The 15,000-nt window shown below is 41.4% G+C and overlaps 1 protein-coding gene across 1 annotated transcript in view; it reads right to left on the bottom strand.

The window, feature by feature from the left end:
* Positions 1 to 4,287: 4,287 nt before the first annotated feature.
* The window catches only part of LOC143018923 (beta-alanyl-bioamine nonribosomal peptide synthetase ebony-like), a 12,904-nt gene continuing 2,191 nt past the window's right edge, over positions 4,288 to 15,000 (bottom strand). The window contains exons 2-3 of the mRNA XM_076174509.1: positions 12,263 to 12,367; positions 4,288 to 6,177 (exon numbers count right to left, since the gene is read on the bottom strand). Coding sequence (XP_076030624.1) covers positions 6,043 to 6,177; positions 12,263 to 12,367 — 240 coding nt within the window. The 3' untranslated portion in view covers positions 4,288 to 6,042. The remainder of the gene's footprint in view (positions 6,178 to 12,262; positions 12,368 to 15,000) is intronic.

The following is a 15,000-nucleotide window of genomic DNA, read 5'->3' as shown; positions in this document are numbered from 1 at the left end:
TATTCCACTTCATCCTGACTTTCATTTTTTATCAATATAATTTTTCTTTCGAATCTCCAATAACTTCGATCCTTCTCGTCCTCGCTCTCAACGCCACCTAACGACCTGTGAGCAATGTTCTTTATTCTTCAGACACTATTTCTCTTAAAATCGTTCGAGAAAACATGCACGAATAAATTGCTTCGTTTGATGTTGAACGATCGCAACAGAGGAAGCAGCACAACACAATATATCTAATTTTTTCATTTTTAAGACCTTGTCAAGGCCTTAACGCCTTCCACTTGATGTTCACGCATTTTCTTAAATGTAAAAAAAAAAAAGAAAAAAAAAATCCATTAAGTTCCGAGTGGTCATTTTCCTTTTGTCAAACCTATTGCCAGACGATTTCATTCATTCCCATGAAACCCATTCCTGATATTATACCTTATCTGTTATCAGGCATTTGTTGAAATCAAAATGCTCAATCTCTACAATGATGCCCTTTCATTACTCTGCCGCCAGGTGATTTTATTCTGCTGAGAAAAAGGAACTTTTTTTTCTAGGATATCTTATCATTGTTCGACCTTCCAATGCATTTAGATTGTAATATATTTGTCTACACCTGTTTTTCTCTCTCTTATACGTGTGTCTAAGATGATTTATTTCATCTATGTCTGATACCATAGGAAACGCTTAGGTTAGCTGGGCCCGTGCTCTCATGGATAGCAGGGGTTAATGGTGGTCATCGTTAGCCGTGGGGAATCGTTCCCAGGACCCTCTTGTTTACGTCACAGGTCTCTTTGTGACGTCTTCGGTTATGTTCCAACTTCATGGACGCAAAGGCTCGGGTTCGATCCTCAACGGTCACCAGTGACTACTACATGACAAACACTCTAACGTTGATTTGTTATTTGACTTAGCTAGTCATTCGTCTCTTGACTCAAGTGACACTCATTAAGTCAACCTTGAGTCAGTCATCAAGTGTGACTCAACAACTTTTTCGTGCCATGACTCAAGTCAACTGTAGAGTCAGTTAGTCACTTAGAGTATGACTCGACTAGTTCTTCTGAGAGTGACTCCAGCTGTACCATAGCTCTACCAGCTGCCTGTGACTCGTACTGACACTTTACCACTAATTCAGTGTCACTTATTAAGCGACCTGTGGTGCCAGCCACCTACTAACACTAAGAATCAGTCACTAAGGATTCTCTCCCGTTCTTCAGTTCTCTCTTCCCCGTCTCCTTCACGTCACCTCCCAATGCATCTTTCCACTAATGAATTCTCCCCGCGCTTCCCTGTAAAGAACAACTCAACAAGCACACACACCCCGAGGAGAGGTCGCCACTTTATCCTCAGTGGATGCCATCTGGATAATCCTCATCCGGATAATTCTCATCCAGTGTGCATACAAGCGTGCGAGCTACCCCTTCAATTCGGTGTCGTCCGCGGTAGCTTCCGTCGCACCAAACACCAAATGACTTTATTCAGTTCGGAACTAAACCCGACCTGAAGCGTGGGCCTCGGATGAACAAGTCCTTGTTCGAAATGGGGAACACCCCCCGAATGAATTAAATCGCCTGTCGTCTGATGGGAGAGGATCTGTGTAGGACGTCGCCGAATTGAAGGATTTAACTAGGCCAGAGCTGTCAACCGCAGACTGCCAACTCGGTCCACGGCCTTCAATAGCAAATGCAGCTTGTCGAGCGAATATAACTTACTTGAATAAAACATGTAAAGTGCTCTACCAGCCCCGTGAAAAGGGTTTAGAGCTCGTCTAAGTTCGTTCAAATCATATGGGATTAGCCAGAATAAACATTTTAAATGTCACAAATGCAATTGACATTTATGTTCGCTTCCAAACACACTCGAGCTCGTGGTGACGATCTATTCAGACATTTTCGTTCAAGAGCAGCGGTTGCTGAATTACTTGAACGAAACGTTTCGGGAACCGAGACGAAAATTTTTTAGTTCGTGACTGTGCATCCTTCTGTTAAACCTTTCAACACTGCGATGTTCTTTAAGTCTATTGTTCCAACTTAGTCCAGGTGATTCCATGCATCTGGAAGGGCGACCTTTAACTTGAATGGGATCTCGAGCGATCTTGACCCCATTTAAGCTTGTTCCTGGAACTTCCGGGTGTCAGTGATCGCCACAGTGCCAACGAAGTGCCTTGACAGTGCCAACCTGCCTGACACCCGTAAAACAAGGTGTGAGTTCGGAGGCCTCCTCCTCAGTTCGGGGGAAGAAGCAATTAGACCAAAGACATAATTACAGCAACATTGCATGCATTCATGCAATAGCCATGAATTTAATTGTGTACCTTTTTGCTGTATCTGAATCCCAAGTTATAAAAAAAGGGAAATGCTTTGTTGCAGAAGCGGTCATCTTTGAACAATGTAATCGGGCTTTCAGGGCAAATGAAGGTGACCTTGGGAGTGCGGGATTCGAACTCGGGACCGCGTCATACAAAGCAGGATCGAAACAACCCCGTCACTTGGCACGCACACGCATAATCTAAAGCTTCTGCATACACACACACATACACGAACACAAATGCACACACACACACACACACACACACACACACACACACACACACACACACACACACACACACACACACACACACACACACACACACACACACACATACACACACACACACGTGTGCGTGTAAGGTCACAATATTACCCATAGATCGAGCATATATGAAATCTGAGCTCTCATCCGGAAGGGTAATAGCTGTCGATCACAAGTCCAATACGTGATACACACACACACACACACACACACACACACACACACACACACACACACACACACACACACACACACACACACACACACACACACACACACAAATATCTCACAACATTGACTTATTATGCTTCCATTCAGCCGCCAGACGATTTAATTCATTTATGAAATCTACGAACATGTCCACTACTTTCTTTTGTGCAATATAATGACATGCCACGACAGCTCTTGTGTAGGAGAACAAGTCCCATACATTAAGGACCACAATAGACCACATCCACACACATGACATACATCCAGATACAAAAGCTTGATGACACGGTAGCGTCCTTGCCAGACGCGTATCCCCAGTTACTGGTCATGACAACGTGTAAGTTTCTCCTGAATGTCGTCAGGTGATTTTATTCATATGATGGGATATCCAAGCCCATCTCCACCCTCGCACAGTGAATGGGTTAGTATTATGGTGAAATATCACAACAATAGAATTTATATTTTTGGGAAGTCAGTCCATTAGGAAAATGTCTGTGAACTTTGGAATTTGGCTGTACAATTTGTGATATAAGTGATCAACCTCACGTGCTACGATAGGCGTGCCTTTTCCCATTGCGATGTAATTACTCAACAAGCTTCTTCATAGGTAAAAGAGTTAAAGAATAATTTTTTTTTTTGTGAAATCATGTGGTAGGATTTTTTGGCGTGTGTCTCACCACGGACCAAAAGGTCTTTTATTATTCCTCTTTTATCATAATCTATTGTCTAATGTTGCTTCATAAGAAAGAATAAATTTCTTTGGCACATCTTTTTAATGGCCTCATCAGTATCGTCAGCACCTTTAGCGAAGGTGAACTTATGTAGATGAACACTAATAAACACTATATTAAATGATTTTAATCATTTTCTCTAAACTGAATAGAATCTCTTAAGAACTAGAATAAATTGAATAAAAGAAAATGGCCGTCGTGGAGAAAGAGTTAGCGGAGATCAATAAGTGTGTGAGGGATGTTAGTGAGTGTGAGTAAGCGATGGTTTCCCTGTGCTGAATGAAATCACCTGGCGGCAGCCATGATTGGCCCTACGGTAGACCGTCATATTACAGTGGTTACCTTAATGAATGCACACTGCATACTCGTACATATATACTGTATATATATATATATATATATATATATATATATATATATACATATATATATGTATATATATATATACACACACATACATATATTTATATAAATATATATATATATATGTATGTGTGTGTATAATATATATATATATATATATATATATGTATATATATATATATACATATATAGATATATATACAGCATGTGTGTGTATATATGTATATATACACATACGTATATATAAGCATATACATATATTTCTAAGTACGTATAATATACTCACGCAGACATACACACACACACACACACACACACACACACACACAAACAAACAATACAAAACACACACGCACGCACACATAACACACACACACACATACACATGTTCTCATCAAAGATAGAATCATATACAATAGCAGAGGCTATTTGTGTGTTAATACAGACACATACACACAAACACACACACACGTGTAAAAATAATTCTACATTAATATTTGGAAGCGCTACGTTGTTTCAGCACACCATGACACGTAGGACACAACGTGATACATATTCATGACAGTAACGCACATACAACGTGACACGTCACGTTGCAAAATCCGTAGACGGAACACTACACAGTTATGGAACACTGTTACCATAATATCCTCTCCTGTTGTCGACATAGGGGTTGCTTATCTTACATTTAGATAATATATATATTTTTTTATGTATATAGACCTGCCCTACTTTGGGGTCTGTGGGTTGTATTATTAATCCTTACCGAATTGTCGAGCACCCCTAGATTACGTTTTTTTTTTTATTTTATTATTATATTCCCATATTCAGTTCTTAAACTTATACATCATGACATCAAAACAAATGTGTATCTGTAGGGTATAGACATCTTTCTATATGACTTGCACCTTTCAGAAATTGGTAAATATCACAATAAATCTCATTATATATTATGGAAAGGGGTAGGATTTAACCAGTGAGTTCTTAAGGTACAAATGGGAGTTGACGACACTTGCAACTGGGCACCCCATCCACGGTGCGATCAGATCTTGAGGTCTCCCGACAGATCTGATCGGATCCAATCTGGTCGGATCCGACTAAATCTGTTCAGCGGCCTGAAGACCGGATTGTATCGTGGATGGGGTCCCTTATGAGACAGTATTTCACACTCATTAATTAGTGGTTGGAGCCAAGACTACTTCGTGTTAAATGAATTCAACTTCATAGCGTGTTAACGCTGTGTTAACAATGACGGAGCTCTTACGCACCTTGGTGATAGCACAGTTGATAATGGTCGACAGTGCCACAGTCCCTACACTGCTCATGTAAATTAAGGAAGTTCAGCTTGTACACTGTCCGTGTACACTGCATCCATTCGTATTCAAAAATTGCATCATAATTTCTTAATTTAGATTTTTTTGAATTTAACTTCCAGTGAAATTTTGTTGATACCTTTCTTTTAGAAATATGAAATTCTCAAGGACGAGAAGTTATATTCGCATTAGTTCAGAATAGTTGACAAGATTTTTAGAAGTGTCTGTACAATCAGCAAAAGAAGTATTGAAACCCACATAGAACGAAACAATATGAAACGTGAAGGAGTTTGAGCTCTTCGCTCATTTCCTGACCCATCGTAGCCATTAAGATATTTGGTTAGAATAATTCAAGATTAGACAGAATAACATATGTAAAGTGTTCCACATTAGCTTCACCCTACTGTCACAGTGACTTTTTTATCATCATTCCAGAACTCAACATTGTAAAAAAAAAAAAAAAAAAAAAAAAAAAATCCTGTCCCATAGCTAAGTCTCATTAAGCCATTTCCACCCACTAACCGAATACCTTAACCTCGATCTTCGCCTATAACAGAATTAATCAGTCTAATCTACATCCTTAACACTTTAGCTACATCTGAATAAAATCGCCCGTCGACAGTTAGAACAAATTACCAAAGCCATAGAACTCAGTGAAGGGTTTATCTGAATCCGCTACCTCAATCTACAATCTTCACCACGTTCCATAATCTCCCCCTCACTGCTTTTGACAACTTAAACATTCATTCAGGCTGCTGCCAGGCGATTTTATTCAACGAAAGGAAGGTCCCAGCGAAACGGAAGGATCAGACAGACTCCGCCACATAACTGAATCTCAGTTCAAGAGTTCGACGTCGCCTCCGTCACTAGACTCTCTTGGTCATTGCGACGAGGCTGAGGTCCTCCGGCAGGGAAGCGAAGGGGCGTCTCCCTTTGTACACGAAGTTGACCACCCGGATGGATGAATGCCGTTCGTATCCTAGGTAATGCTGGCACAGCTCCTGAAGAAGGCGAAGAAGAAGGGAGTGAGTGGGGCAAAAAAAAAAAAAAAAAAAAAAAATTAATACATACATATATACACACACACGCACACACGCACTCGGTGGCGCGGTTGGTAGAGTCCTAGACTGTCAGTACAGCGGTACCGGTGGTATCTGGTTCGAATCCTACCCAGGGCTGAAATTATTTCAGTATCGCTGCGCTTCGAGTCGTTACTCCAACTCTCGTGGGCGGGGAGTTGGGTGTGTGTGCGTGTAAGGTCATAGCATTACCCATAGATCGGTCATACGAGCTCTGAGCTCTCTTCCGGGAGGGAAAGAGATGTCGATCACGAGTAGAACACGTGATCCAAAGACCAAGGTGAATCACACACAAACACACACACACACACACACACACACACACACACACACACACACACACACACACACATATATATATATATATATATGTGTGTGTGTGTGTGTGTGTGTGTGTGTGTGTGTGTGTGTGTGTGTGTGTGTGTGTGTGTGTGTGTGTGTGTGTGTGTGTGTGTGTGTGCCTTAATTACTGCTATTTTGTTTACAAGGACCAGATTCATTACACAAGGCCTGTTGTACATAAAAATACAAAAAACACCTAATAACAAAGTATACTTTTTGATAATTTTGATACAATGTGAGTCACGTGTAAGTGTTCACATTTATACACAGACACATAGATATATATATACACATTTCTGTACACGTGTACACGAACATGTGTATACACATGTACATTTGCTCCTCACTGAAGGCGCAGAACCTAATATGGTTATCATGTTACATACAAACATAAACTTTTGGCTCCACGTGACCAAACATACAGAAAAATATAAGAAAAATAAGCGTATTTAGAAAAATAATAAAATAGAAAAGATAATAATAACAATCACAGTATGTCAACAAAGACTACAAGTATGCTTCCACAGTTTGGTTCTCTAAAATAAAGGATACAAAGAAAACCTAGATATAGTAGAATACAAAGCGTTAAAGGTTATGATAATAGGCCGCACAAAAAAAAAAACAATAAATCATTTATATTCAGAAACAAAGATCTTTCTCACAGACCACCACACGAAACTGAGAGGAAAATAATTTTATGCAAGATCCCTCAAGGACATTATATTTATAACACATCACCAAATCACGGACCTCAAAAAATGAATAGATAAATAAATGAATTAATAAATAAATGCATCTCAATACTCAACACATTCATGTCCATTTTACGCAGGTTAATAATTAAATACTAATTCCAAGACAGAAAAAAGAAAAAAAAAGTAACAGACGGATGACAAAGAACATGTCCTCGTTTACTTTCCAACACTCACACAATACAGACAACAATTGAAAAAAAAAATCTAAGTGACTAATGGACCCTTTTAGTCCTGAGTCCATCTTCTCAGCTGAATAGAATCGTCAGACGCTAGCCAGAATAAAATCACTCACTCGCGTCACCGTGTTGACAGCGTTAAAGGGGTTAGCTGATATGACCCATTGGAGCTATCGTATCACAGGATAAGAGAGAGACTTCTCATGCCTTGAGTTGGACAAAGGGGGGACATCCCGCCCTCCCGCCACCCCGTTCCTCTCCTGAGGAGAGACAAAGACGCGAGAGGAACTACAGTCTTTGTTTACCACTTCGAATGAATCAGGGGAGCCGACGAAGAAAATAAAATGATTGTAAATAAAATGGAAAATATGAACAGATAAAATATACTTTTTTTGGACGTGTCCAGCTGTTGGTGGGGAGAAACATATGCGAATACGCATGCGCACGCGTACGTAGATACATACAGTATATACACGCAAACATACACAAACACACACACATATACACACGCACACATATACACGCGCACACACACATACACACCCACGCGCGCGCGCGCACACACACACATACACACGCACACACATACACGCGCACACATACACACGCACGCGCGCGCACACACACACACACACACACACACACACACACACACACACACACACACACACACACACACACACACACACACACACACACACACACACACACACACACACACACACACACACACACACACACACACACACACACACACACACACACACACACACACACACACACACACACACACACACACACACACACACACATACAGATATCTAAATGGGATGATTTGCATAATTTGTTAAGCTGATTTAGCTGTGGTGTTGTCTGGTCCATGGTTAGAGTGGGGTGTCCGTCATGAATATTCTCACGAATGAAATCATAATGCTACAAGCTGTCCTGGTAACGAGCCGTCCGGCACCGAAGACAAAAAGAGCCCGGATAAGGTGAATGGATAAGTACTGAAATTTGTCTGGAATAATGAAAGATTCTTGGCCATACTTTCAAACCTTCCGCCAATTCTGGCGAATGTTATTTACCATTAGAAGACAGAGTTTTACCTAATGTTCTAGTTAAGTGCATTTGGCTTATCAGCTAATCTACAAAACCTACTAATATTTATCGTAACTATAATTAACAAAGTTAATAGAATTCTTCTTTCTAATGGTAGAAAGTGAGCACCAGAGGTGACGAAAGGGTTTGAAAGTACAGCCCTAAATCCTTGTGGATGATATCACTCAGAAAAGGTCGAGCCATAAGATGGAAAAGGAGGGATTGAAGAGGATTTAGAGTGAAGGAAAATTTTAAGGTGGGTTAGCAGAAGTTAAAAGGGATCAGCGTTTACTTTCTGAGTGAAGATTAGCTTCCGAACACACACAAAAAAAAAAAGCTGCGTAGATCTGGTCCGTAAGGGAGGGTAGGGCATGAAAGAACCGGCCGGCCGGGATTAAGTACAGGAAAAGCAGATAGGAAAAGGACCGGGGAAAGGACGGGTAAAGTGTGCATGCGCGCGTACATGTGTGTGTGTGTGTGTGTGTGTGTGTGTGTGTGTGTGTGTGTGTGTGTGTGTGTGTGTGTGTGTGTGTGTGTGTGTGTGTGTGTGTGTGTATGTGTGCGTGTGTATGTGTGCGTGTGTATGTGTGATTCACCATGGTCACCATGGTCTTGGATCACGTGTTGGACTCGTGATCGACAGCTATTACCCCCCCCCCCGGAAGAGAGCTCAGAGCCCGTATATGACCGATGTATGGGTAATGCTGTGACCTTACACGCACACACACACACAACTCCCCGCCAACGAGAGTTGTAGTAACGACTCGCAGCACAGCGATACTGAAATCATTTCATCCCTGGGCAGGATTCGAACCCGGACCGCCGTAATGGCAGCCACGAACGCTACCACAGCACCGCGTGTGTGTGTGTGTGTGTGTTGTTATGCATGAATGGTCGAATGGTGGCATGTATAAAAGTACCCCATGTGCTAGGGTATAAAAATATGTACGTAGGTTTCTACATCTAATCAAGTATTTCTGTATACATAGGCTTGGATACATAAAGGGAGCCCTATTTATATAAAACAGTGAATATTGTACCGCACTAATATCACAATGTAAATAGTTCACGTCCACAGGCTCTACAGGGTCCAATCGCCACAATGTCTCTGCTCCAACTGCCTGGTGGCGGGAACTATGCCGTGACGTCATGGCGTCAGCGTGGCAAAGGTAATAGATGATATGTGCAACAGCATTCTAGTCTGAATTGTCCTAGCTAGGTCATCTATCATACATAGTCCCTATGCTCCGTTACACATGGGATTAAGTGTCTCCTATCCTGACATGTGTTTACAATGTATGTGTGTCGTATGCCTATGGATGTCTATCGTGATTGCGCCATACGCGCGGGGATATCAAATACCCAGACCTGGACACATGTGCCACATTTGTGTGTGTGTGTGTGTGTGTGTGTGTGTGTGTGTGTGTGTGTGTGTGTGTGTGTGTGTGTGTGTGTGTGTGTGTGTGTGTGTGTGTGTGTGTGTGTGTGTGTGTATGCGCGCGTATATGCATATACATGTTCCTTTCCCTTGCGTTTCTTATGCATTACTTAGTCTTCCCATTTTCAAACTTTCTTTTGCTTTCTCGTGTCTCCCTTATTCTCCTTTGTGCTTCATTTCTCCTTTTCTTTCTTTACCGAATCCTTTCATTCCATTTTCCAATTACCTTCCAGGCTATGCCTTCATTCTCCTTCTCCTCTCCTTTCTCTTCTTCCCTTCCATGCCTAATTGTATTCTTTATGCATAAAGTGTAGTTTTACTATCTATTTTAGTTTTCTTTGTTTATTTTTTCTTTTCTGTGTACAGCATTTCATCGAGTCTTCTCTTCTCTTTTATTTTCTTCTCTTCTCTTCTCTTCTCTTCTCTTCTCTTCTCTTCTCTTCTCTTCTCTTCTCTTCTCTTCTCTTCTCTTCTCTTCTTTTCTCTTCTCTTCTTTACTCTTCTCTTCCATTTCCCATTTTCCATTTCAGATCCACCCCTCTTTTATCTTATCTTTAGACCCCCTCTCTCTTTCATTCTCTCTCTTTCTCTCTCTCTCTCTCTCTCTCTCTCTCTCTCTCTCTCTCTCTCTCTCTCTCTCTCTCTCTCTCTCTCTCTCTCTCTCTGTCTCTCTCTCTCTCTCTCTCTCCTCTCTCTCTCTCTCTCTCTCTCTCTCTCTCTCTCTCTCTCTCTCTCTCTCTCTCTCTCTCTCTCTCTCTCTCTCTCTCTCTCTCTCTCTCTCTCTCTCTCTCTCTCTCTCTCTCTCTCTCTCTCTCTCTCTCTCTCTCTCTCTCTCTCTCTCTCTCTTTCTCTCAAATATTCAACATCTCTCCCCCGGAAGGATCTACAAGTGTTTTTCAGTCATTAAAACTCGCGACAACATTTACTACGTAAACACATCACTTCTTTAAGGAATTAGATCCCCCTTTCTGTCCTCACCAGAACCAATTCCATTACTTACTTTCAGTGAACAGAAAACGCAGAAAAAGTGTCCCGGAGATCAGGCACCGGTCCCCCGGGGTCGCCCCCTCGAGCCGACGCACCCGTCAAACTACATCAAACAATCCCAGCTAGAGACCAACATGTACAACATCCTACTTACACAATGTTTTCACAACATTTTCATCGTAACCCAGCAAGACATCTTTACACAAACACGAACACACATGTCCCAAAGCAAACACCATTTGTTTGTGTTCTGAACTTCACTCAAAACTGAAAGAACAACACATAAGACAATAAACAAATTATGTGACACAGCCAAACGATCGCTAGTTCAAACTACACTACAACGTCTCTTCTCTGAGTGGACTATGTGCATGCCCGGTGACCGTAGGCGGATTCTTGAGGGTCACCGGTTTAATTGATACTCAAGTCAAGAGCCTGATTAACTGAAGATGAGTCCAGTAAATGTTGTCAGAACACAATTGATATATATGACATTGACGGCATAAAGAAGTTGAAAAATATTAAACCAATTATCACAAATGACTGGTACCACAAGTTAGCGTCGCGCACGGTTAGCAATGTTATAAAAAAAAGAAAATATGTTTAGTCGATAAGACGGATAAGTAATGAGATAGATAAACAAAAGGATAGATAAAGGAATAGAAATATAGATATTAAATAGATGAATAAGCAAGTGAACAAAAAGTAAAGTAAATAAGTAAAAGAATAAATTAATAAAAAAAATGAATAAATAAATAAGTGAATACATAAATAAATCAATAGATAGATAACTGAAAAATAAAAAACAAATAAGGAAATGAATTAATAAATAAATAAACAAATTAATAGATAGGTAAATTGACAAATAAAAAATAAATAAATAGATAAATAATTAAATGAATATTTCTGTACACAAATACACAAAAATATAAATACATAAGTAGATAAGCAAGTTTATAAGTGAACAAGAAATGTCAATAAATGAATAAATCTGTTAAACGAATTAGTAAATAAATAGATAAAGTGACAAATAGATTAATATATAAACAAACAAATACATACACAAATGAATAAATTTATCAATAAAAAAAAAATAGATAGAATAAAACAAGCGTCAATAATACACTCCCCTCCTCCCTCCCTCCTCCCCCAGCATGACATACAACAAGAAGGGAGAGTGTCTGTCTGTCTGTCTGTCTGTGACCACCCACCTGGTTCAGTCGGTTGGAGTTGACCGTGAAGACGCCCGCCAGATGCTTCGCCTTGGTCAGCCTCAGAAGCTCCTTCTCCAGGTGAAGGACGAGCCTCACGTTGTCCTGAAGGGGGGAAAGTGGAGGAGAAGGTCTATTATTATTATTATCATTATTATTATTATTTTTTTTTTTTTTTTTTTTTAGGTCCTGCAAACAATGCGTCTGGGGTAGGTCGGAGGTCCTGCAGTGTGTCACCATACGTATAGGTCAAGCTCCCTGTCATACCTGTTGATACGTTTCCATTCATTCTGTCTGTCGTCAGACGATTTTATTCATCTCCGTGACACCCCATTAACCCCTTCCGTACCTGATGGCACTTTCCCTCTATTCCTACTTGCCGTCAGGTGATCTTATTAATTACCATTAAGTTAATCCTCTACCCCCCTTCCCCCTTCCCCCCTCACCCTTCCTCCTTATTCCCTTCCTCTTCCCCTTCTTTACCCAGACCTTTCCCCCTTCCCTCTTCCCCATTTCCCCTTTCTCCTTATTCTCTCCCCTTTTCCCTTCCTCTCCCCTTCCTCCTTCCCCCTTTCCGTTTTTTTCCTTCCCCTTCCCCGCCTCCCCTTCCCCGTCTCCTCTTCCCCTTTCCCCTTTCCACCTTTCCCCATTCCTCTCCCCTTTTCCCTTCTCCCCTTCCCCCATCTCCCTTCCCCCTTCCTTCCTTCCCTCCTTCCCCCTCCCACCTTCCCCCTCTCCCTCCCCCCTTCCCTCCTTCCCTCCTTCCCTCCTTCCCCCTTCCTCCTTCTTTCCCCTCCCCTTCCTCCTCCCCCCTCTCCGTTTCGCCTTTCCCCTTTCCCCTTCCTTCAGGTGGTGAAGAAGAAGGCAAAGAGTTGTTGTTATTGTCGTTGTTGTTGTTGTCGTTGTTGTTGCTGCTGCTGTTGTTGTTGCTGTTGTTGTTGTTGTTGTTGTTGTTGTTGTTGTTGTTGTTGTTGTTGTTGTTGCTGCTGCTGCTGCTGTTTTTGTTTTTGTTGTTGTTGTTGCTGCTGCTGTTGTTGTTGTTGTTGTTGTTGTTGTTGTTGTTGTCAGAGACTACTTTACCAGCGCTTCTATCCTCGTGGGGAGGGCGGGCAGGAGAGGTTCTTATAGATTTCTTCGTTTCCCGGGGGATCTCAGCATCTGACTTTGTGAAAAGAGATTAGAGAGATTTAAATCTCCCTTCGGGGATTAGCCTAACTCGCTTCGCGCTAAGCTTTTAGGTAAGTGACGTCATTTGTCCATTTTGCTCTGGCTAACGTCAGGCGATTTTATTCAGCCGTGGGTGTGAATAGACAGAGAGAGACATAGAGAGAGAAAAGGAGAGACAGACAGACAGACAGACAGACAGACAGGCAGACAGACAGAGAGAGAAAGAGAGAGTGAGAGAAAATTAGAGAGAGAGAGAGAGAGAGAGAGAGAGAGAGAGAGAGAGAGAGAGAGAGAGAGAGAGAGAGAGAGAGAGAACGTAACGGCGAAATGGGATGCTGGTTGACTGAATTAAAAAGGAAAAATAAAAAAAGAACAAAAAATCTTATTTGTTAACATTTTCGCAATTTTCTGTGATATTATGATCCATTATACCATTTGGCTTCTGAGTCTAGGGATCGAACCCGTACTTCCAGCGTTGCTGGACACGTCTCTTATCAACTCACAACATACAAAATATATATATATATATATATTTTTTTTTTTTTTTTTTTCAGAACAGAACCTTATGTTTTTTCTGTGGAAGTTATGAGTTATACGTCGCTCCTGTGATGTCACAGTTAATTACTATTTGGACTCGGAGTGCGGATATTGAACTCGGACAGGCTAAGTTTCTAGTCGGTAAGCGAACCAATTTCCCTGACTTAAGCGAAGGACAAATAGTTATTAGGTAGGATATCAGGGAAGTGATTTATAATTCATAGCCTTTTTTGGACGAAAGTGAAAAAGAAATCGATTTGATATTCGAGTGTCTACGAATGAGGGTCGGCTTGCGTTAAAAAAAAAAGTACAATGGTGGAAAATGAGTCAGGAGGCCCATGTTTTATTCCCTGACATAGAGGTCAAATATGTATTGTACTTACATTACACACATACACACACACACACACACACACACACACACACACACACACACACACACACACACACACACACACACACACACACACACACACACACATACACGCACACGTGCATACACAGAGATACATGCACACGCATATACACAGAGATACACACACACATACAGACACGGACACACACACACACACACACACACACACACACACACACACACACACACACACACACACACACACACACACACACACACACACACACACACACACATACACACACGCACGCACACACAAACACAAACACGCACACAACATGCCAGACGAATGTACTTAGTTGAGTTGAGATTAGTCATAAATCCTAATTGAATACTACGTGACTCTGGTCCGTAGAAAAGTTACTAAGCATCTCGCTAAAGGATCAACTGTTTAATACCCGTGCACTGAATGCCTTGTACGAAGCCTTACCACCAAAGAAACCAGGGTCATTACTAATTACCCTGGTCACTAATTACCCTGGCTGCATTAGCAAGGGTGAGGAAGGCATAGGGCCACAGCTAAGCGCCTCCTGTCGTAAGCTGATGACCTCATCAAGGTAAGACTACAATCGCCTGAAGCTCCCTGAGGATGTTCGTGGGTGACAGAACGTCATTATAT

The sequence above is a fragment of the Oratosquilla oratoria genome, chromosome 36, assembly GCF_046742065.1.
Source record: "Oratosquilla oratoria isolate Oo_2021 chromosome 36, ASM4674206v1, whole genome shotgun sequence".
NCBI classification, from domain to species: Eukaryota; Metazoa; Arthropoda; class Malacostraca; order Stomatopoda; family Squillidae; genus Oratosquilla; species Oratosquilla oratoria.
The sequence above is the reverse complement of the archived record's forward strand: the minus strand, read 5'-3'. Positions and strand labels throughout refer to the sequence as shown.